The sequence below is a fragment of the Myiozetetes cayanensis genome, unplaced genomic scaffold, assembly GCF_022539395.1.
Source record: "Myiozetetes cayanensis isolate MyiCay16 unplaced genomic scaffold, myiCay2020 scf9, whole genome shotgun sequence".
NCBI classification, from domain to species: domain Eukaryota; kingdom Metazoa; phylum Chordata; class Aves; order Passeriformes; family Tyrannidae; genus Myiozetetes; species Myiozetetes cayanensis.
Window position 1 is genome coordinate 12,548,253 of NW_026088185.1, and position 22,861 is coordinate 12,571,113.

Sequence of the window (22,861 nt, forward strand, 5' to 3'; positions counted from 1 at the left end):
GGTCTTTCAAAATGTTGACCTAGTTGTCAAACTATAGACAGGAGCTGAAAGGTCAGTTAATGGTGTTGAATACTGCCTATTGCAGTTCCCTCCTATGTTATTCCATATGAACGCTCCTGTTTCTAAGAAAGCAAAAAAAGTTTATTTAGGACAGTACAGGAGCAATTTGGTAAATTCGCTGTATGTGCTACAGCAGAATGCTGTCTTCAGAAAAACACAGCTGACATCAAAGCATGTTCCCCACCCCCTGTCTTGCTTCATGGAGAAGTTATGATAAACAGGTTATGTGTTCCCTAAGGTTACCATGGAAACTCATTCTTTTCAGGCCATCATTTGCAAAGGTAAAATTTGCATTAAAATGTGATGGAATTTGATTTTGTGCATGTGTGTGTGAAACTCAAGTGGGGTCATGCTACCACACAGTATAGCTATTATTTCAAACTGGGGAGCATACACTTAAGAGAGAGATCTATTAATCCATGTAAACACCTCAGTGACCAAATTACAGTTTAATTGCTAACTTGACAGGTATCTTCCTAGCAAATTAAGAGAAATACATTGAAAATTAGCTTTAAACGCAGATGTAAATGTTCATACTGATCCACTGGTGGGTACCACTAGATAGCATTTTGCTAAATTCCCCTATAATCATTCCACAGGAAAGATTGAATTTAGATTGTCAGAATGGCTTTGTTTTGATGATGGCAGACCAGAGATGGAGGGCACAGGCATGTATTTCAAATTATAAATTTTTACCATATCTTGAAGGAGTTATCATCAAATTATGACATGTAGAATATAATTTGATATAAACCATTCTTACTACAATACAAGAAACTCTCGAATCTCCTCAGAATACAAATCCAAGTGACTCACATTGGTTTGAGTCACGTCATAACTTCAAAGTCAAAACTGCACTCTAAGTATCTCCTACTCTGACTTTTCTTGGAATACCTGGTGGTGTAAATCATAAACCTAGTCCAGGTTCCTTGAGAGTCACTGCCATTACTCGTTGACATGTGCAGCACTGATGCTCCTAACACAGAAATGCATTATTTACTGTAGTAATTTTGACAATCATTATTCCAGCCGAGCAAGAAAACAAATCAACAGATTAAACACAGAAAAATCTTACAATTGGTGACCAGACTGGATTTTAGAAGAGGTACCAGTATTTGTCCTCTTGCTCAGTTTCACGCATTCACAATTTACATGCTGAATTTGATATACTACTTTAAGAAATCTATGCTACCCTTGGACACTGGATTATTCACTTATCATCTGTCTTGAACAGCAGGACCCCCTTGGAGGCAGCAGGGCCAGAACTCATATTTCTGCTCGCAAGGAGGACATTCCAATATCACCTGGATTACAGAAGACTCAATATCTCCTGTGATAGAGGACTTACGACATACAGTTCAGCTGGAATGACTCTACTTAATATTGGACAACATGACACTTAACACAGCAGTCAGGCTATTTGATGAGGAAAAAGCAGCAAAAACACAGACACCAGAGTGTGTTCTTTTCCTTTCTTAGTGTTTAGTGTCAAAAACACTTGTTTAGTCTCAAAAAAACTTAACTAGTGACTCAAAAACACACAAAAAAAGAAAATCAAAATCAATCCTTCAGATTAATTTGCATGGTGCCATTCTGCATTGGGAAATTTCTGCTTACAAATTCAATTTAATAAACAAAGCAAGAACATTTAAGAAATTTTCAAAAAAACTCAACTCAAACAAAGATTAAATTGATTACTAACTTTTGCAGAACTTCTCAGAACTCAGCACATTCGATAAAGGAATGTAGTTCAGTTCGATTCCGTATTGAGCAAGAAAGAATACGCTAGTGCTCCTTTTTCCAAGTGTTTTTTAAGAGCCAGACTTAGGGTTGGAAGTTGAAAAGAGCTGGCCTTAAGCAGAACAGTCAAACTTATGTACAGCACAGCCTTACAGAGTAAATGGAGTTCTCTTTTTCCATATTTTGTACTTTATTTTAATGCAGTCTAGATATTAGATTAGCATCTGCACTACAGACCTTAGACTGGGAACTAATAAAGTTATCCACCCAATCTCGCCGTGTCTGAGTCACTGACTTTCTTTTTCATTTTAAATAATTATAACAATGTCGCCTGTTTGTTGAGAAAAATAGAGCCTTTATATATTCATAGATAATTGCTTATACCCAGCACCCAGCGATACATTCTAATTAGTTTTCGCACCTTGGCTGTGAAGAAATCTTGAACTTTTTAGTGTTTTTTAACTGCAAGACAACAATGTAGCCAGAGCATCGACACCCTGAGTATTGAAACTGTGCCTAGGATGGAATTTAACAAGAACTTCTGCTATGCCTTTTGCAGTGAGGATTTTTAGCAAAACTCACGAAGACCCAAAGCCTCCACCTCAGATCTTGTGCTGCAATAATGAGAATTGCTGCACAGATATACAACAGAAGAACTCAATCCAGAAATCAAAAGTAATCAAAAGTCCATTATTTCAGTTGGCTTCTGTCACATACTTAACTATAACAAATACAAGATCTGTGCTCTGTAACAGCCTCAATGACACAGTTGTATTACTTGACCCAGCTTCTTTCAAGCTCGACCCTATTCTGCACACAGTGGGCAATCGTTGCTGTTTGCCTCACTGAGGTCATTCTGCTTTCCCTGATGTTAAATGGACAAATTTTGCAGTCCTTTGTCCAAATCACTCTCTATTTTAGCGGGATGTTATCCCTAGCAGGCAGAGCTGGACAGTAACCAGCATCTTTAAGAAAGGGGGTGCTGACTGGGACAAGAGCAGCCAGAAAACTCTTTGGATCATTGGTATTTTTTAGGGAAGAGATTTCTTTTTAATCAGCAACACACTCAACATGAACATGACCCAGAGAGATTAAACTGTAAGAATTGAAAAGAGAAGTCAACTTTGTCAGCATCTATTTGATAAATACACCAGATACCTGGTAGTAAAGGCCAAAACTTGTGCCAAAGAAAGGGTAAGGTTTGAGGGCTGATCCAATAAATACCTAAGTGCATGCTTAGTTTCAGACATGAATTTCAATGGCATTACAGACTTGTCTTGTGATTAAAAAAAATGAGTGTTGTAGTAATTGGGGCCCCTTTCCAGAAGTTGTAGCAGGCCTCTTAGTAATGGCCTGAGGAAGAGGAGGTCAATTTTAAAAGGAAATCTACTTTCCCCCCTCCCTTGTAGTTGGACCCATGAGCAGCTGTATTCGATTCTGTGGTATGTGGGGCACTGAGTTGCTAGGGATCAGGATCAACCTGTCATGGAGAAGTACCTATCACTGAGCCTAAGTAAGGGAAGGCTCAAAGAGCAAATACTGGCTTTAGCAACCCCAAGAGTGACAGTGTTAAAAACTCAGTCCTCTTCCAACTTCCCCACGTGATGCTGGCCTGAGATTTGACAGTGTGCACACATGCTCAGGGCAAGTGGCCACACAGTCCCTATCCACAGTGATCAACAAGTAGGCAGAAACCTGTTAAAGCCTATACTGGCAGAAGCTTGCCAAACCCGAAGCAAATTACAAAGAGGCAGCTACTGTGCTATCCAGAACTGCAGTCAAGCCAGACTGCAGCCTAGCTCCAAAGAGGCTGTTTCTGTGCCCATTCAGCTGTGCCCCACAGCATGAAGGCTGCAGAGCTGAGGGCTGACTATATGCACAAATGCAGTAACTGTTCAGCACACTGAACAGCATGGGTTACCTGTTGATGAATTCTCCTCATCAATATAATTACCAGTTGGAGGTTTGTGTCTTGCCTCCCTTAAGATATTGGCAAATCAGGCAAAACACATACAGTGGAAAGCCTCTAGGGCCCTTTGTATCATATCAAGATGATCCATGGCAGCTGTCATGATCTCCATGATGCCCCACTCAAGTTCTCTGGGCAACATCAGAAGAACCTATCCTAACTGAAAGAGATATGATTGCAGTCACATGTGTTAATTTGGAATCTCTCAGTGTTGTGAGCCTGCAAGGATGGTCACAGCCTGGCAGCACTGCATGTTTTTCTCTGATTTCCTTCAACTACTTGAATGAAATACAAGAGAAATGCCTAATGTTTGTCCTTTTCAGAATCACTCCCCTGAATCGGAAAACAACAAAAAGCAGCTGTGTGATGGGACACCTTGTGGAATAGATGGCATGATATATTTCTGGAATTCACATAATATTGTAGGGTATAAAAAGAACCAGTGGGCTTTGCCAAGATGATATATGGCACCAGAACTGTTTCCCCTGGTAAATAAGAGCATGTACATGGTATATCCATGAAGACATGAGCATTTCAGGCTCCCCTCTGGTTCAGATAATCTGTGCCAAATCCAACGTTTGTGTAAGTAGGAATGACTCCAAACAAGTTATAGGAGTCACTCTTTATTACTAGTATTAATGGAAGTGAATTTGGCTCTCCTTGCATGTGCCATTTGGAATAGTTTATTTTTCACATGAGGTTTGGCAGGGACTTTTCCCAAATAATTTCCCCTCAAAACTACCCCCAGAAGCTGGCCTGTACATTTCAAAATCACTCTGCTTAGTCTGGACACCTCTGTAGAATACACCCCAATCTGAAATCTTCATTATGCAGAGCTAAGTAGTGACCATAAAAAGTTTTTGATTGGTAAGTTAATCATACATCCTAATAAAGTAATTTGCGTATTCTCTTAATTAATATTTTAACAACAACAACTTCTGATCCATGTTTTTCAAAGCAGCTATACTTTAAATAAGTTTTTGTCCTTTTTTTTTTTTTAAATTTATCGTTTTCTACTAATAGTCTATGGACTCAAAGTCTGGAATTTGCATCAGTTTCTGCTATATGGTTTCACATAGCACATAAAATTGTCAGCTTCTCCCATTGCGCTAGAAGACAGGAATGTTACTATTCTAGAAGTTGGAATTCTGGTTCCTAACCATGGTCCAACACAAACGTTTGTGTGTTTTGGGAACCTAACCTATTTGAAATGCAACATCCTGAACCTGGAATTAATTGATCATGAGAAGTACAAACAGCTCCTTATTCATCCTGGAGCAGGCACAGAACCTTTTGACACATTATGGAAAAATAATGCAGTTATTAATGCTCCTTTCTTTGTTCTGGTTGATTTTTAGGTTTGGACCCCTGCCAGGCACACAATAAAGTACTTGGCCTTTAACACAGACAGGCATGATTCTTCTTTCATACTCTCAACATGGAACTGACAAATCTCAGTACATTGTGGATTCGTTTCAATGGAAATGTTCACAGCTAGTATCCAGAGAGAGGTTTTCTTGTATCTTTAGGTTATTTACAATCTTGCAAATCTATCGGTAAATAAGGAAATGGCTTTTAGAACCAGCTAACACAAGGTTTGGTGCAGTGAAGCAGATGTGGTCACTAACAGGTGAAGAACTATTTGCAATGTGGCTGGTATTACATACAATCCTTGAACGTACATTAAAAAGATAAAGTTTCAAGGATTTACTGCCACCCTGAAGGAAAGAATTGACGTTTTAAGTAACTGGATTTGTACAAAGTCTGTAAGACAATCCAAGTAAATCCTCAAATAGATGATTAATTCCTCATTATTTAAATGCCCTTAAATACAAGTGCAGATGCTAACTGCACAGCTTTGTCTTGACAGCTCCTTAGCTATTTCTTATGATCTGCTATTAGACTGTGACTCTAAAGCCCTGAAAAAGAATGTCTGTGAAAAAGCCTTCCAACTCCTGGAGAGACTAAGTTCTTGAAGCTTAATGCTTCCATAGTTCTCTCAGGGTGTGACTGATACTGCAGCTATGATAATAGTACATAAACATCCTCTGCCTCATTCAGTAGACCCAGATTAGGTTTGTACTGGATAGATTCATGAGTACTTTGAATATCTGATGTCCCACTAAGACATGAGGATGTGTGCACATGCCTAAACTCTTTTTTGAGCTGATACATCATAATATACTCTAGCTGTCAGAAAATTTTAGGCTAATCTCACATTACACCGACAACAATAGGTATTTATTTTCCTAGACAATATTTATACTTATCATCAGCCTGTCCTCTGGTTAACTAGCTGAGGTTTACTTTAAGCCTTGTGATCCACCCTACAGAATTTGGTTTATCATTTATCCCGCTTGTAAATCTAAAAAGAGAGGGTGGGAGAAGGGGGGCAGGGGGCAAATCCAAAGGATGCAAAACTCAACAACAAATGGAAGCACAATGGAACTGGAAAAGAATTTCAAAGGATCTGGCTTTATAGCACAGACAGTGCTATATACATGCATCTGTTTATGGAGACACACTAAACTGAATTATTCAGTTCCTTACAAAAAGAAAAAGAACAGACTGTGGGGAAGAGAGAGCAGAATGAAGGCGCAAGAGAGCAAAAATTCATCCAGCAACAGATGAGAAGAACAGAGAAGAATTGGAAAATGGATGAAGGGGGGAGGAATGGATGAGAGAATAGCAGGCCTATTTAAAATGAATTTTTGACCTTATTTTTAAAACATTTATGGATCCCAATTGCCTGTCATGAGATCATTTCCCCCTACAATGCTAGCTTTTCAGCCGGCTCTGCACTTTAACTTGATTTATCCCGCTTAAAAAAGTAGATTGTTAGAAATACCCCTTGTATTAGAAATTCTGTCCCATTACAGTGTCAGCTAAAGGCCACTTGTCAATGTCAGCTTTATCAGATAGAAATTTGCCTCATGAGTACTCAGATACTATTTTGGAGAACAAGACCCAGGGTCCACTTTTGAGGCTGCTGATTTGCGATGGGATAGTGTCTTCTCAAATTATCCTCTGCTTTTCCCAACTTATCTGCATGTTTCATGAGATGGTGGGAAGCGATTACAGCAGCTGCTGTACATTAGAGAGACATCTTGTAGGAAAGTTGGCTTAGGTAAAACAGTTGACTGAGAAAAGCAAGAAAAGAACTAATCGAGTCTTAAAAATACATAGAGAGACCCAGTATCTCTTTTCCAGCTGCAGCTTCCCTGGTGCCATAACCTCCCGTGGGAAGGAAGAAAACTTATACCAGAAGGTTTTCCTCCTCCTCAGCTGTCTACTGACTCTTTAAAGGAAGGCCTGACATCCTGAAGATTAGAGTAAGTTTTTATTTATTCACAATTAGTTATCTTCACTGATGAGTAAAGATAGAAAAAAACCAGCAGTTGTTCAATCTGTGTTACCACAGTACTGCTGAGGGTCAGCAGCCTGAGGTGGGAATGATGGCTTTGCTTAAAAAGTATCTGGGAGGACTCTTGTGATAAGATATTTTGAGACATTTGTTTTCTTTTTAGTATTTTGATTCTATTTTTGTTCCTTCTTTTCTATCTGAATAGATTGATGTAATGTAGGTATTTTAACAAATTTCAGCCATGAGTCAAAAGAGAGCAAGCTGTGGCTGCAATATTTTCCAGACTAAAAGACAGTGCCTATGAAAACAAGGCTGGATGGATCAATGGGTGATATTGTTGCAGAGAAGAGACCAGAAGTCTTGGAAATTTATAAACCACTTTAACAAGAAGAACTGTTGCAGCAACAAACTTCAGAGTATTAAAGCCCTCAAGGTAAACTCTGATTTTTGAACCGACTACCATTCCTCACAACAAAAACATTTAAAAATATTCTGCACTGGAAGGACAAAACACAACAATCCTGGTGCCACTATTATTAATCATTTCAAGATTGAGATACTTAAAGCACCCTTTCAGGTGCTCTGATTAAGGACAACGTGCCTCACAGGAAAAGCAAAGCTTTGGAAATCAGTAATCTCTGGGCATTATACCTAATAGGAAAGGCTTAGAAAGGATTACCTAGAAGAAACCTTTGTGAATCTTGTGAAACTACACTGGACCGTAAATCTCAACCTCCTCTGAGGATCAATAAAGCTTTATCAGTTTCAGATAAGAAGTAGAAATCCTCAGGTTGCTGAAGAGGTACCATTGACCCAGTCTGAGGGCTGTCAGGACCCTTATCACAACACAGAATTTCAAGAGAAAGACACATTTGATGCATATTCTTATTTTAGTTTACAAAAGCAATTCAGAAAAAGAATAGCAGCTACATTGGCTCCCAAATTTGGTTCACAAAATTTAAGGCAGTATACTACAGTTAACTGCTCCAAGGAAAGAATTATTTTGCTGAAGATGACAGTTTTGGTAATTGAATCAGAGTAATATATACAACAACAGTTTTGGAGTTAATGAACAAATATATATGATAATTTATGTAAAAACACCCCTTTCAACTCTATATCTCTCTGTGATTGCAGTAAAGTCTAGTCTTGCTTAGGATCTTTTGGACTACAACCTCAATCATTGCAGATTTCACTTCAGCATTCATGCTGATAGTTTGGAGACATTAAACCCAACAGTGTTAGTTCAAACTTCACATGTATATAGATTCTTGAGATTTTAACATAATTCCGTGTCTTTTAAAACTAAAATTTCAAATTTAGCGTGAACTGCATTTTATTAAAGTTACATTTTTGAATGCTGGTTGATTATAATTACTTCCAAAGAGACAGAGTCCAACTCTGAAACCTGCTCAGGCAGAGCTCTTGAGTACCCATAGACTATAGCTATTGCATTTATTTAACACATTCAAAAATTTGGCATTGTTAATTTAATCTCTGATTCTACCGTGGGTTATAGGTTACTCTTCAGCAGAGGGGTAGATAATACATCTTTGTGTGAGTCCTAGGTATGTAGAACAGGGAATACAGCATGCCTGTAACATAACATAACATTGGTAGAATATTTTAAGATCTTTTGATGGGAGAGGAGCAAATTATTACATTTAAAAGTTACAGAGGCTGTATCATGGCCAGATTGCTACTGTCCAGCACGCAGAAGGAAGGGCAAAAGTAGACATGCCTCTTTTTCCTCCCTCTCACTTTGCAACTAAGCACAGGGAGAGTCTGCTTTTCCAATATGTTTATTAACCCAGAGAATCACTGGATGAACTGCAAGAGTATCATAAATCCTGCTGAAAAGCCCTGATGCTACCACTTGTGACACAGTTTGGCAGTGACTCTGTATCTTGGGCCTAAAGAGAGGAAACCTGGGCCTAAATCAAACACAGCGAACAGACAAGTTAATTTTAGCCAAGTTCTTGTTATTAACATTTTCTTTGGTGGGCTGGCAAATACAAGTTAAGCTGATATAGGATTTCTGGAAAACAAAACCAAACCTGCACCTTTCACTAACCCTGAATGTTTCAAAAGCACTTTGCATCACGCTGTGGACCTACCCAGCGCTGGTCGTAGTCAGACAGCTGTGTTCGTCCTTCGTCGTCCTCATAGAAAGGCAAACCTTCTCGCCTGGCCTGGTGGTACTCCTTCCGCAACCTCTGGATACGATCAGCATTCCCACTACCTGTACAGCCACTGAGAAAGAAAAACAAACAGCAAATGAAATAAAACTCCTGCGAATACACCTAATACCTAATACCAGGTAAACACACAGAATTGCCAGACCTGAGACAAATGGCTTATGTTTGATTCGCCTGACTTGCATGGTGTCCACTGTATCACCCTTATTTTTGCTTTCTTGTATTAATAAAACTGCTAATTGTGAACTTGATCCCTGTTTTTAAAAAAGTCTGTCCCTGTCCAAAGAACTTAACAATTCCAGTACAAGACAAGAGACAACAGATGGATGCAGACAGATGGGGGAGCACCAGAAAACTTTTAACATTCCAATGAGCAGCTATAAATGGCTGTCATATATTAATAATAACGATGATGATGATAAGCTGACAAAAAAAAAAGTTTCCTTTTGCTCCCACACTAAATGTGGAATTTCCCTAAAATTACATTTGTTCCAGGTAAAGACTAAACTATTATTCACAGAGAATCACAGAAAGAAGTTTTATGTTATAAAAAACCAAACTCCCTCCCAATTATACAAAGAACTCAAACATCAGCCATGAAAATACAGAGGAGGCAAGAGAGACAGGAAAGCACACTTTTAAATCCTGACATCACCTTTTTAAGTGGTAATTAAATGGTAATCCACTTAGTTATCCACAAAGACTCACTTGTATGCTGAACTGCATACACTGCAAACTGCTGTGGTAAAACTGGTGGAGTTCCTTAGTTTACCAAGTTAAATACATGCCTTTCTGTGGGTTTTGACCCCGGTGAGCTTTCTAAACCTTACAGCTGGATTTGTACAATGGTGGAATTTCAAGCTAGAACCTGGAAATATTAAATGAAGTCCTGAAAATGGCTAAGAATTAAAAAAAAAAAATCGATCGTATTTAAAATTAATAAATTAAGTTTTCTGCAGCTATTTCCAGCCCTGCTCTAGTCAGCACTGGGGTGAATACTGACTGTATGGCTCAGTAGCATTTACTGGCATTCATGGGGAATTATCATACAATAATTTGTGGCTGCTTCTTAACTCAAACCATTGTTATTGCAGCACATCATCATATATTCTCCTAATCTACAACCCTAACTCTGTCTCACCAGCAGTGGACTACAGAGATAGAGATTTATTCACATAAGCACAGACTCAGTGGAGCATCTTGATACACTACAGTCCCCTATGAGTATGCCAGAATCTAGGGAAGCCTTTTATAGGATTTGCATAGCAAACTGAATTTGGACAGCACATACAAAATACTGGACATAAACCTATCAGTTCAATAGTAATTAGTTTCTAGTATCTATCAGCAATCCAGACCAACTGCAAATTAATTGCCAATGAAGGGAAATTCCATGTAGGTTGCAAATGCAACTGAATATGCAGTCAGGATTGGAAATGTTTACTTGTAGCATCAGTATGTTTCCATGAAAAATCAAATTACTTTCCTTTCCTAGATCCTAAGTTATCCATCCACTATATTCTGTGAAGTCCCAGAGGTTTCAAGCTTCTCTGGCTGACTTACCCAAGTCTTCCAGGGCATATGAAATTTTTCTCATGGTCTGCCAAGACAGTGCAGAAAGCTTGCACGAACTCTGTGGACTACTGAGGGGGAAGAAAACGTATATTCCCTTTTCCCCTTTATTCCTTGCACAGATAAATGCCTCCGCTCCTTGCATGAATTCTTGTCAAATAGTGGAGAACCATTTCCAGTTTGCAGAACACTGAGGTGTAGCTAATGGGGACTATCACTTACAACAGTGAAGCTTGGTCCACAGCTCATGAGCAGTACAATACCGGTGAAATCCCCTGACTTTACTTGTGAGTACAGATAAAGCATTTAATTAGGGCTGCTAACCTACAGATAAGGCCCAAAGTATTGTCCCAGTTGCTTTGCCAACATCATTGCCCAAAGCAGCACTAGCTAACAGGGAAATGCTGAAATACAGGCAACAGGTCTAGTTTGATTCCAGCCCATCTGACTCCCTGCAGCTCTCTGCAAACTGTATTAGCACCTGCCACCAGTGCCCTAATGGCTACATACCCACCTTCTACCTCCAGGTATTTTGTCTGAAGAGGTAACCTGAAAATACCACATAGGTTGTTTTTCCCCCCTTTAAGTCTGAGATAGATATATTTTGAGACAGTAACAGCAGCCTGTGCTCCACTGACTGCAGATCTGCTGTAGATGAAATTCTTTCTACTCAAACCCATTAAGCCAGCAAGCAGAAGTGGTGCTGCAGAGTTCAAGTTGATGATATATATTACAAGACAAGGCCTGACATATTGTGCTTTGGCAAACCTTTGCCACATTGTATTAAAGTACCAACCCCTAACCATGAGAATGAGTAGGAACGTTTGAATGAAAGATAGCAGCACATGCAAAGTTATCCATCTGGATTAGTGTGAAAACACAAGCATAATCTCTGTGGAAATTAGCAGCTCCGTGAAGTCTGATTTCCTGTGCTTCTCTCCTGTGGGTTCTCTGGTGTCCGATAATGGTTCACACTGCAGCGCGTCACCCCAGCAAGAGCATTCATCTGGGCCTTGCTAGCAGGCTGCTTATTGTCATAAAACTTAGTGTTCCAGTATCTCTTGAGCATCAAGCCACCAGTCAAGTCTAGTTAAAGACAGCCAGTAGGTTCAGAATTTGTTAGAAAGGTGGGGTTAACAGGTCGGAAGAGGGTCGGTCAGTACAACCACTTCACTTTTTCAGGATACAGTTAAAGCTCCACAGGTTTTTTATTTTTTTCTTTTCTCGACCACAGTTTATGTAAAAGACATTGGCTTTTGAAAGAGCTGCATTCTAGCTTACCATGAAAATTTTACCCACTCCTGGGTAAAGTGAGATAAATATGATGCCCTGTGCAATGCTCATGAAACAGTTCTGAATTTCAAGTTGGCTCCTGACAATTATGTGAATATATGAACCACATTCAAACTCACCAGATGAATTCAATCAGCACTGTGCAAATATCGCATACATAATCTATTAGTTTACCCCAAAGAAACTGAAGCATTGAATTCAAACAGAATGAAGTCATCAGTAATAAAAAAAAGAAACTGATAAGGCAATATTAAAAAAACCCCAACACAATATTCCAAGATTTGCAGAGAAGATCATACATTGACTGTAAACTATTCTCCCATCTGCCTATAAATACATAATTAAAAAATATTGGTTTGATCAGATAGCAGTTCTCAGACAGGGAAACAGTAGATGAATACCAGTTCAAATGTTTCAGATGCATGACTATTTATACTGAAAAGGAACCTGAACTTACAGAGGAAATATAAAAACAATACTCCAATCAAAGTCAGTTTATATTAAGGACACTTACTGAAGCTTTTCAGCAAGCCTAGTAAACACAGCAGACAGGTTTCTTTTACAGTAGTTTTACATTTAATGCAGTGCTCCGTCCTTGAGGAGATATAAATATTACAGTTCTCATCATATCTTCAATTTTGTGCACACTCACTTCCCTGACATGGCTCCACAGCTGCATTACACGTTCTTTAGAGAACCTTGCAACCACACATATGTGATCCCCTCCACCATCACCTGTTGCCAGGATCTAATTAATCTACCCATGGACTTCTCTGTGTCACAACAAGACTGTAAGAGAACCATCCACTCTGCATTCTGCGACTGATTTCAGAATGATTTCCTAAAGTTGTGCTACATGTAAGGAGACTGATTCAGAAACAGCTGATACTGGCAAGTTTTAAAATAATGTCTAGGTGAGCGGATAAATCTCTGAGAAACTTCAAAAAGAGTTTAGCCAAGAGTCAGGTGCTGATTTCAAACAACAGCAACAAAATCTGTCCAAAATCCCAAGCCATAAACAATATTAAGAGAAGTTCAACAGTTCTTCAAAAATTAGCTGCACACACTGTAAGGTTTTGGTTGTTTGGTTTTTTTAAATCTGACATGAACATTGAAAAGAGGAAAAAGCACATTCCTGTCAGCCATTCTGTAGTTTTGTTAGATACAGACCTTAAAACCGAAACTTTCTTCTCGCCTGGGAGAAAGATGAAAAAGTCTCAGTGATGGTTCTGACCCTCGCTGTTGGGGTTGTATACCAGAAATCAGCATCCTCTGCCCTGTGCCTGAACCTGTTAGAAGCACTATGCAGGTTACACCTTGCCCACTGCGAATCCAAAGGGACCTGCTGTGAAACAGTCACTCAAGTGGTACAGTTGGAACAGCCAACCCAAGACAAAAAGGAAACCATAACGTGGCACAGACTTAGCTTCAAGCTATATCTAACATTGTGCAAAATATGACAGTGAAATTTTGTCCCATCATCTCTGAAGAGATAGATGAACAAGCACCATAGCAATAACATTTTATATCTAATATGACAGACGAGTTATTTTTTCAAAGAATCAAAACACCATAATCAATATTTAATATGTAAGGCTCAGGTTTTGCACAATAAAATCTCCCTTCTGTTCTTTCTCTGAGTTGCTAATCAGGATTTCCATCATTCAGGTTAAAATGACAATTTTAAATTAGTGACTTCTTGCTGCATCTTTTCTTGATAACACAAAATTAAAAACAAGTGTTGCACATGCAGAGTAAGATGAACCACTTAAAGCTGTATATAAATATACATTTAAGGAGGCAATAGACATTTTGTTTCCAGTGGTTTTCCTAAACACATTAATATTGCTTTTTTGCCAGCCACTTCTATCACTGAGCTGACTGTCAGCCCCTAAGCAAACATCTGGTGCTTCCAAGTTAAAACAAAACAAGAAAAAAAATTTAAAAAAATTCTTCTTTTAGAGAATTTTCCAGTAACAAACAAATCTAAGACAAAACGTGATTCATAGACTCTAGAAAATGGACAATCTTCCATTCACAATCTGGTATAAAACAAAACTAATTTTACATACTGAAAGGAACACAGTGGTCTACAAAGATGTACAGTATAAGGGAGTCCAACAGAGAATGTAGGAATATCTTTCAGTTAGAATAAAACTTTCATTTTGAAGTTATAACAAATAAATATTCGAGTAAGTTACTCTTTCAGTTCCAGCCCTTGTCTTTCTACTCTGATGTATTACATTGCTCATGAGGATATTTCTGCAACCTCAATAGTAAGAGGGAATAAAAAGAAAGGTGGGAAGTGATAAAAAGAAAATCAATTATAAGAACATAATTCTACAAGATTTCAGCTTTCATCTTTGTCACCACTAAGAGAAGGAAACTTTAGAGAGAAATGAACATTTGTTGTTTTCATATGCACTTGAGTAAAGGAATGGTATTGTAATGAAAGACTTGTCAGAAATACCTTGCTGACATCACTGATATTGCCTTGCAGGTTCCAGGTTCGCTCTTTGATTTTCACTCAAAGCCAGCCTGAGTTTTGGCTACACTAGATTTGGACACCTGTGCAAAGTGACTGGTAAGATGACTTTGACCTCTGTTCCATTTAGACAGGACTATCTGAGAAGGTCTGTATAGATGGGCTGACACAAGAAGCATTGGATGGATGTGTTTCTCTCTATGTACATAATATACATATAAAGAATCATAAATAAACTGCAGAGAAACAAATGACACTAAAGAAGCTATTTACGCTTATTTGAGTTTATCTGAACCTGTATATTCAAGTCCCTGAATCTGACTCTGCTTTACAATATTTTAAAAAAATCATAAATGTGCTTCAGTGGTACATAAGCTGTCACCTTTCAATTCTTTAGGCTAACATAAAAGCAGTACAACCACTTCTGTCCAAAAGGTCAAAGCCTCCTAGGGCAGCACATGACCACCATTTGTCTGGATGTAAATTGAGTCCTATTGACCCTTTAGCATCACTACTGACCTCTTGACATTAGGAGCTTAGTGGAAAGAGAGAAGATGATATTCTCAGGTTCCTACAGACTCATTAGGAAGAAAGAAGGAAAGAGAACCTTGCATGATATGAATTAGCAGTGTCATTAACCTTTTCTTTCCCCAAATAGCCCATAATATGTTTATAGTAGCCTCAAAAGAACCATTTGAAGATTGAGACCAACAGATTTGTATCACTTTCAGTTTTTCCAAACTGTTTATAAAATATCTCTCAGTGGCTTGACACAAAGCATCCTTTTATGTTTCCCTCCCTTCACATGACACACACCACCTTTTCCTGTTTGTCATGGCAGATGGCCTAGACATTCAAATGAGCATCATCTTTTCAAACCAGGCCACTTCTCATCTCCATTACTCTCCTTTGTAACTTATAGTTGACTACAGCTGGCCAGAAATAACAGGAGGTATACCCTAATTTGTTGTTTTATGGAAACAAAACTGGCATGCTGAGGCTTGACTTCACTGTAAGCAGACATGGTATGTGCTACTCTTAACAGAAACACGTTATTTGCAATCAAGTAGAAAGGAAAGAAAAAAAGGCAGCCATTTTCTTGTTTGTAGCCAGAATGTCATCTTTCTTTTAAAGAAAAGACTTATTCTCTTTTTTTCTTCTGAATGTATTGTGTGCCTCATCAAAGAAGGCAATCATTAGATTTTAACTAATAAAAAAAAAGATGCCTTTACAGTTCAGGCTGGTTAATGGCCATGTCTGTTTCTGGCATGGAACCAGTTTACTGCTGTCTTGTTGATCTGAGATGTGCACTTGTCTCTGAAGGGCTAGGAAAGCAGGGAGATTAGGGACTCAGCTGCTGACAACAACCACCACTTTCTATAAACAATACACAATGAAAATAATGAAAAACAGATTTTCCTGGTATTTTCAGTAGCCTCTAGACAATGCAACAGTTTCTGGTTTCTTCACTAAAGATGATATCAATTATGCCTTTTATCCATCATGCAGAAGTCACGTGTGAGGCATAATTGAAGGCCTTCTCTCCAAGGTAATTTCATCTGGATTTACACGGCAAAGTACTTAAATTGCCTTTTTTGGCACTTTGTGTTACAACACAGCTTGGGAGGGGTTATTTTACTTTACTGATGTGAAGCAGCTGGCATATTTACAATAGATAGGTCACATCAACACAGAGCAGATTTTCAACCCTCCAAACCCCATTTGCAGCAGCTTTAACAATTCAACAAAGCAAAAGCTGAATGCTGAACTGTTGGTTAGAAATGTAACTCTATTTCTTAATGGCTATCACACCTGCCTGCGACTGGCAGCTAGGTTTTTTCACTTGTAGGCTATTTCTTTTTGCAATAAGTTTATTCAACTTATCGCTAAAGCTGAAATAATAAGTACTTTACAGACTTCCAATGAATTAGCCATTCAACAGTCCCTCAGGAATTCTCTTTACCACACACAAAGCAAAAGCAGGAGGGAGAGAAGGTGACAATTCTGTGCAGTCTTAATTTCTGCACTCCCTTGTGAGAGAAGAATCAAGGGTCTAAGAATTTTCTCACAGTAGCTGCTTCTGCCCATGTTCTAAAACAGATTTTGTTGAAAACTACAAAGCCCAGAGTAACTATCCATTTTCTCCCAGAAATTACCTCTCCACGTTTCACACTAGAGACTATATCATCCTGCTCTTTGTTCACACATGCCAATCTATGCCATCGTTGAAGTGGAGGCAACTAATCCTCTGTGTGGATTGCTTTTTTAATACCTGGCCTAGGTAGGAAACTGAACCTCAACTAAAACAAGAAAAAAAAGTCTCTGTGTCTGTAATTCTGTGACAGATATAGCTTACACTTACAAAAAAAAAGATTCACACCATATGCAAAGCATCAGGGAAAAAGCACAGATCTCTGAGCCAAAACACATCCAACAATGAAGTTGGCTTTTTTTGGGTGTTTTTAATGAATGGTCACTACGAGGATAACATTAATCCAGCAACAGGACTTTTACGGGAAAAAAATACAAATGTAATTTATCTTTTTTAACTGTCAGCTGCATTTCCAAAGCTTTAAAGTCTGTAGCTTCCAGCGGCCTTTTGTCTTTCTGCCATGGCAGGAATATCTTGGACAGCTGTAAGAGCTTTGTAAGCTATCTTTCTCAAAATCCATTAGCTAATTCAAGGAACCTAATTAGAGCTGCCATTTTGATGGAGCATATTGAATGCTCTGTATAAACTAGTAACACCATCAATGTTTATTAAAAATTGCAAGAACCAAAGCTCTCAGTTCCATATAAATATTAATGGACTGATACACAATACTTATTGAAATATAGATGGCATTATGACCACAGAAATACACACAGGTATACTTACAACCCAGTGTGATGCATTTATGCACAAAGGCTGAAGTACAGAAGCAAAACCTAGGGACAATTTTACACAAACTGTTGAAAATTGACCAGCTTCCATTTACACTATCCTTATGTGCATTAAGGGAAGCGAAGCACACTAAAGATGATTTGTTTCTTGTGTTTTTCCTGAGCAGTGTGCTGACAATTTGGAGTGCATTTTGAGCTTACCTCAAGAATGCACTCCAGCTGGAACCATTTTATAGCTCCTCTTAAACCAGCCACTCCAATCACTGTACTTTGTAGACATCTACACATATTCCAGTACTATACTGTTTAAGGGTATCCAAAGATTCAAAGGGAATTTGCACTGTAGAGTTAAACTCCAAATTTTGCTGTAGACAGCAACAAAATCGGTGAAAGGAGCCAGACATCTGGAGCAATGCTTTCCTACTTTCTGCTGCGTAAAAGCCCAACTATAATGAAAAAACAACTCGCAGACAACGATACAACACATGAAATACTGACCATTCTAAGAACATATCAGAGACCTAATTAGGTTAGGCTGTACAAGTGTATGCCTTTGGCTGCAGAAATAAAAAGTTTTCTGGCTACTTCACAGCTTTGTTTTTAACTTGATACTTCATAAATGGAACTGCAGAAAACCTCATATGTTACCATTTCAATCTGATGTACACTTCCATACGCATCTAACAGTGCCTGGATTCTATTTATATGTACAACTAAATATACGTGCACAGAAAAATCATCAGATTTGCTACAGAGAGACAGCAGATGTTCTTATTAAGCCACTGGCACATGCAAGGTGAAGTGTGTAAGCCTTATACGGAAAGCATTTAACGTTCCAACTACAAGCTAAAGCAAAGCAAAGACAACAAATGAAATTACTTCTAACACACTTTACTATGGGGGAAAGCAAGGCAAAATGGAAGCACCACTGAGTGAGCTCGAATGACATAACACACAGGGCTTCTCACAGAGGGGTATAATCCATATGCACTCCTCAGAACATCCTATCTCCGATATAACGATCCCAAGTTCACTTATGCAGAATACATACCAAAATGACACATGAAACATTCAACAGATGTGCAAGAGAAACGGGTTTAATTGTATTTTCTGCACTGTAATAGTGCAAGGGGTTTAAAATTTTACGACAGTCTTACCAAGGGGACAACCCTGAAGGTAAACTCATTTTGGTTCTCTGATAGGGCAGTATTTCCAAACTACAACTGAGATCTGAGCAGTTTCATAGGAACAGACTCAAAAATCAAAACATCAGTTACTACTAGCTTCTCTCAGGAATTATATATGGCAAATTTAGCTTGTGGTTACTGCTCAACAAAAACCCTGCCAGACGCTGAAGTGGTAGATGGATTTTTGCAAAGTTCTGCTGCCTTCAAGGCCAACCCTGTCTTCCCTTCCAGCTCCCTCCCTCCTTGGGCACCTCTGCCTGGTACAGCTGGGCTCCTCAAAGTACAGTTGTTTTGTTCGCATCTGCAAAGACTGGGGAGTGCACATTCCTTCAACCAGCTTTCATCACATCGACAGAATTAAACACTTTATAACCAAACTGCATTTTGGGGAAGTATTTCTGAACTCAGGGGCCTAAAGTAAGCAGTATAACTTTATTACTTAATATAACTTAATATTTTGTATTATGTGGGCAATGCAAGCTCCTGGACTTCCAAACATGCACTGTTTTCCTAGCTCCTTCTTCTTATAGCTGCAGCTCCACTGCATCTCTGATGGGAAATTACTCCCACTTTTCCACTTGCAGAAGACAGGGTTGAATTTCAGGTGTTTAAGATTGAGGGTAAGCACTACTCTCTATTAGTAACAAAAAAACGTTAAATTAAAATGGAAAAAATGAAGTAATGGAATCTTCAAACTACAAAGAACCATTTCTTGGCATACCTTGCCTGGAAAAAGAAGAGCGAGCCTGTCTCTGGGTGTTTGGCTGGGAAGTACCAGAAATGCTAAAGCAAGTGTTCTGGTTCAGGCCCATCTCTGTCTCTACACAATGATTCTCATATGGTTTCAACTGCCATGTTTAGAGACACACCTTACAAGTCCTTTCACATCTGTTTTTGTCTTGCTGCCTCAATTCCCGGTTCTCATCCTGACGTAAGCTTTTCCTTTCATACCTTTCAGCCAAGGGTGCTGATTTCCTCCACTCATTATTGGCTTTCCGTACAAGCAAGTCTCTGTCTCGCAGGCAGCTCTCCTTTCTGCAGTCCTTGAGTCCCATCTCCCAGAAGCACTTCCCAAAGCAGCCTGCCAGTGAGGATGGGGTTTCAGGTGGCATGGGACACCCAACAGCACTTATTCCACTCGGCACTGTTCAAATGAGCGTGCCCATGTCCGGCACGTTAACAGGCATCAAACTTGCAGTATCAGTAAACTTCTCTCTACTCTGAGGCACTCACACAACATCCCCAACTATGGCCTGTCCTAGGACCCCCCGTTATTCTCTAGCTGCTCTGGCCTGTCCTCTGTTCCTATTTTTGTCTTTTCCCTCCACAGCATTTTTTAGTGTTTCGCATTTGAATCAGCTCATCTTTTTCCTCCGTGGAAGGGAGGGCGTAAGGATATGGGAACACTGATCACGACACCTCATCCTTCATTCCTGCAACAGGAGTCTCTTTGGTCCCTGTAGCCTGGAGAACCTATTGCTGGAAAAACATATATAGGCTCTGGCAGTTCAGGACAAGCACTTTTGTTGAAGTTAGCAGCCAAGTTTCTATCATGTGTGTGGGAAGTACTCTAAATCTTATAACTTAGTCAAATTGTCACCATTCAAGGGGTGGCAAAAGGCACAGTCTGGTGTAAGACTAGGCTGCGTTCCCTTCCAAAATATAAAGACCCCATTCCAGCGTATGGAAAGACTACAGATTCTTGTTGAAAGAATATATGCTGCTTCTTTTTACTTTTTGCACAGATGAAACAACCCCTTTTTTTCTCCTTCCAGGCCCCCTCAAAACAGTTGCTCATCATGTCTCACAAAAATTCAGCTTCAGCACTCCTCTAAATAGGCATTTTCAACCCAAATGGTTGAAGATTGTCTATTAACAGGTAGAAATACAGTTTTCCAATGGAAGTTAAGCCAGCAGCTCCCCTCACACAACAGGCATAGCCTGGGTTTCTGTGGCTGTCCCCCTCCCTGCCTGATGGGACTGTACACTCCACAGTCCAGCGGCTGGCTGCGTGTTCCTGAAGGCAGCATAAAGCTGGCTTGCTCCTGGCATCTGTGGGATGAGCACTCCTTAACAGCCCCCACAACACCTCTGAGGGTACAGCCTGGTAAGCACATACTACTCCTGCATGTGCTCCAGACTAAGCTGTAGTCAGCTTAATTAAAAACTTAATTGATGAGTGCTACTTCCTTCACTTGTCCATTAAGATAAGTACAGCACATGGACATTTCAACCCATCAAAGAAGAGAAAACGCATTAATTTTAGTTTTCTTAGAGCTGTTAATAAATCTGACACTGTCTGGCAGTTTTCTTCATTTCCTACCATTTGACAGATACTGTGATCACAAGTTACAGAAGATGTTTTTCCTCTGAAATTATCACTCTAGTAATACAAGCCAGAAGGAAACTTTATCAAGATACCAAGAAGCTGGGTATCAGTTTTATTTTTAACTTCATGTGGCTGGTTTGTGAATATCTCAATGTGATAAAAAAATAAATTCCATCCGGTACTATTAAAAATCACATCCACACAGAGACACATTACAAATGACTGTATTACAGCAAATAATCACACCACGTATTTATCAGTAAAAGCCAGTATCCCTCTCATATAATCAGCCTGGCTCTACTTAGACCCCTTTACTGTAAGAGCTCCTGCAACTGTTTTCTTCCTCTTTCTCTCTCTCAAATTGACATTTGTATGGAATCAAGAAAAATCTTCCTTAATAATTTTTCATTACTAATGGCTTTTTTTGGTATGTGTATTTGAGAGGAGGGAAGGCAAAGGGCAGGAAAAAGGAGCTTTAAGTGCTCTGCAAATTATCCTCCTGAATCTGGGCCTCATAAATCCTATCAAATGTTATATTTCATCAATAGGCTGGAAAAGCTTTTTTCTCTGTAATGATGAAGCCTGGGTTTAAAATTTATAGTTTCATTTTAGAAATGGACTATAAAAAGAGTCTGACTTGGCTGTCCATCAACTGTAGCTGACATTAGCAAGTTAGGTGTGGACTTTCAAAGTGTTATATGTATTTTTTATTTATTATACATGTACATACATATATAGAGAGATATATGAGGACATGTATATCACTGTGGGTTTGTGCATGCATAAATTCACAGCTGGTTTTTAAAAAATTTTGTCTAAAACCCCATTTTCTTTCAGTGCAAGAGGATCTGAGATATTCAGCAGATTAGATTGTGAAGTGATAAAAGTGTCCAGACCAGAGTTGGCTCAAAGATCTGCAGCAACACAAGCAAATTGCATTTTGCTGCCCAAATGATCGAGATAAAGTAGTTTAATTTGTTCTCATTCGAGGGGTAGCAAAATGCAATTCAGCAATGGCAGAGCAAGGCTCAGAGGAAGGCAAGAAAGATTTCAGTAGGCTGTGGGGAGAAAAAGGGAGGAAGGCAGGCAAGGACCAAAAGGTTTAAGGTGGGGGAAGACAATTAGCAAAGGACTGATAGACTGGGGAAGAGGGAGAGCAGAGCTTCTGCACCTCTCATGCATGGAAAGGAAGGAAAGGAGACAGCCTCCCCTGTCTTCGTGCAACTCACTACCTCTACTCCCGTTCCACAAGCCCTGGAAACAATTCTGACTTCCCAAAGCTCCTACTTGCTCTCCTGCACTGCCCATAGTAGGAGAGTGCTGAGATCATGGCTCCTATTCCTCTTGCTGCCACCACTGATGGGAAGCCACGTGGGTGCCACGGCTGCTCTCTAAGAGCCCAAAAGCTTCCTCTGGCAGCCACAACAGCAGCTTCCTCAGATGGAGGAGGAGGTAGTCTGTGCATGCTGCCAAAACACCCACTCCTCTCCCCCCTTACCACCAGAGCCAGGTCTGCAAACAGTGACTACTACTCAGTTCCCCCTATGCTTAAAAACAGCCTTAAAGATAACATTTCTGACAGAAGCATTACTGCTCCCCCAAATCCTCATACTTGTAAAAGGAAACTAAGTTTAAAATAAAAACCAGATAAATAAACTGACATAGCTGCAGTCAGAGAAAGTGAAGTTCCATTCTGAATGCAGGAGACCCCCATCTCCCTCCATCTGCTACTAAAAAATGTAATTTTGTAACTCAAAGAATTAATGATGGATTATGTGAAA

General features: G+C 39.3%; 1 protein-coding gene across 5 annotated transcripts in view; it reads right to left on the bottom strand.

The window, feature by feature from the left end:
* PARD3B (par-3 family cell polarity regulator beta) overlaps positions 1-22,861 on the bottom strand; it is a 402,616-nt gene that overhangs the window by 41,740 nt on the left and 338,015 nt on the right. For all 5 annotated transcript variants that reach the window (XM_050340097.1, XM_050340096.1, XM_050340094.1 and 2 more), the window contains one exon: positions 9,251-9,386. In XM_050340097.1, the coding sequence (XP_050196054.1) occupies positions 9,251-9,386 (136 nt within the window). The remainder of the gene's footprint in view (positions 1-9,250; positions 9,387-22,861) is intronic.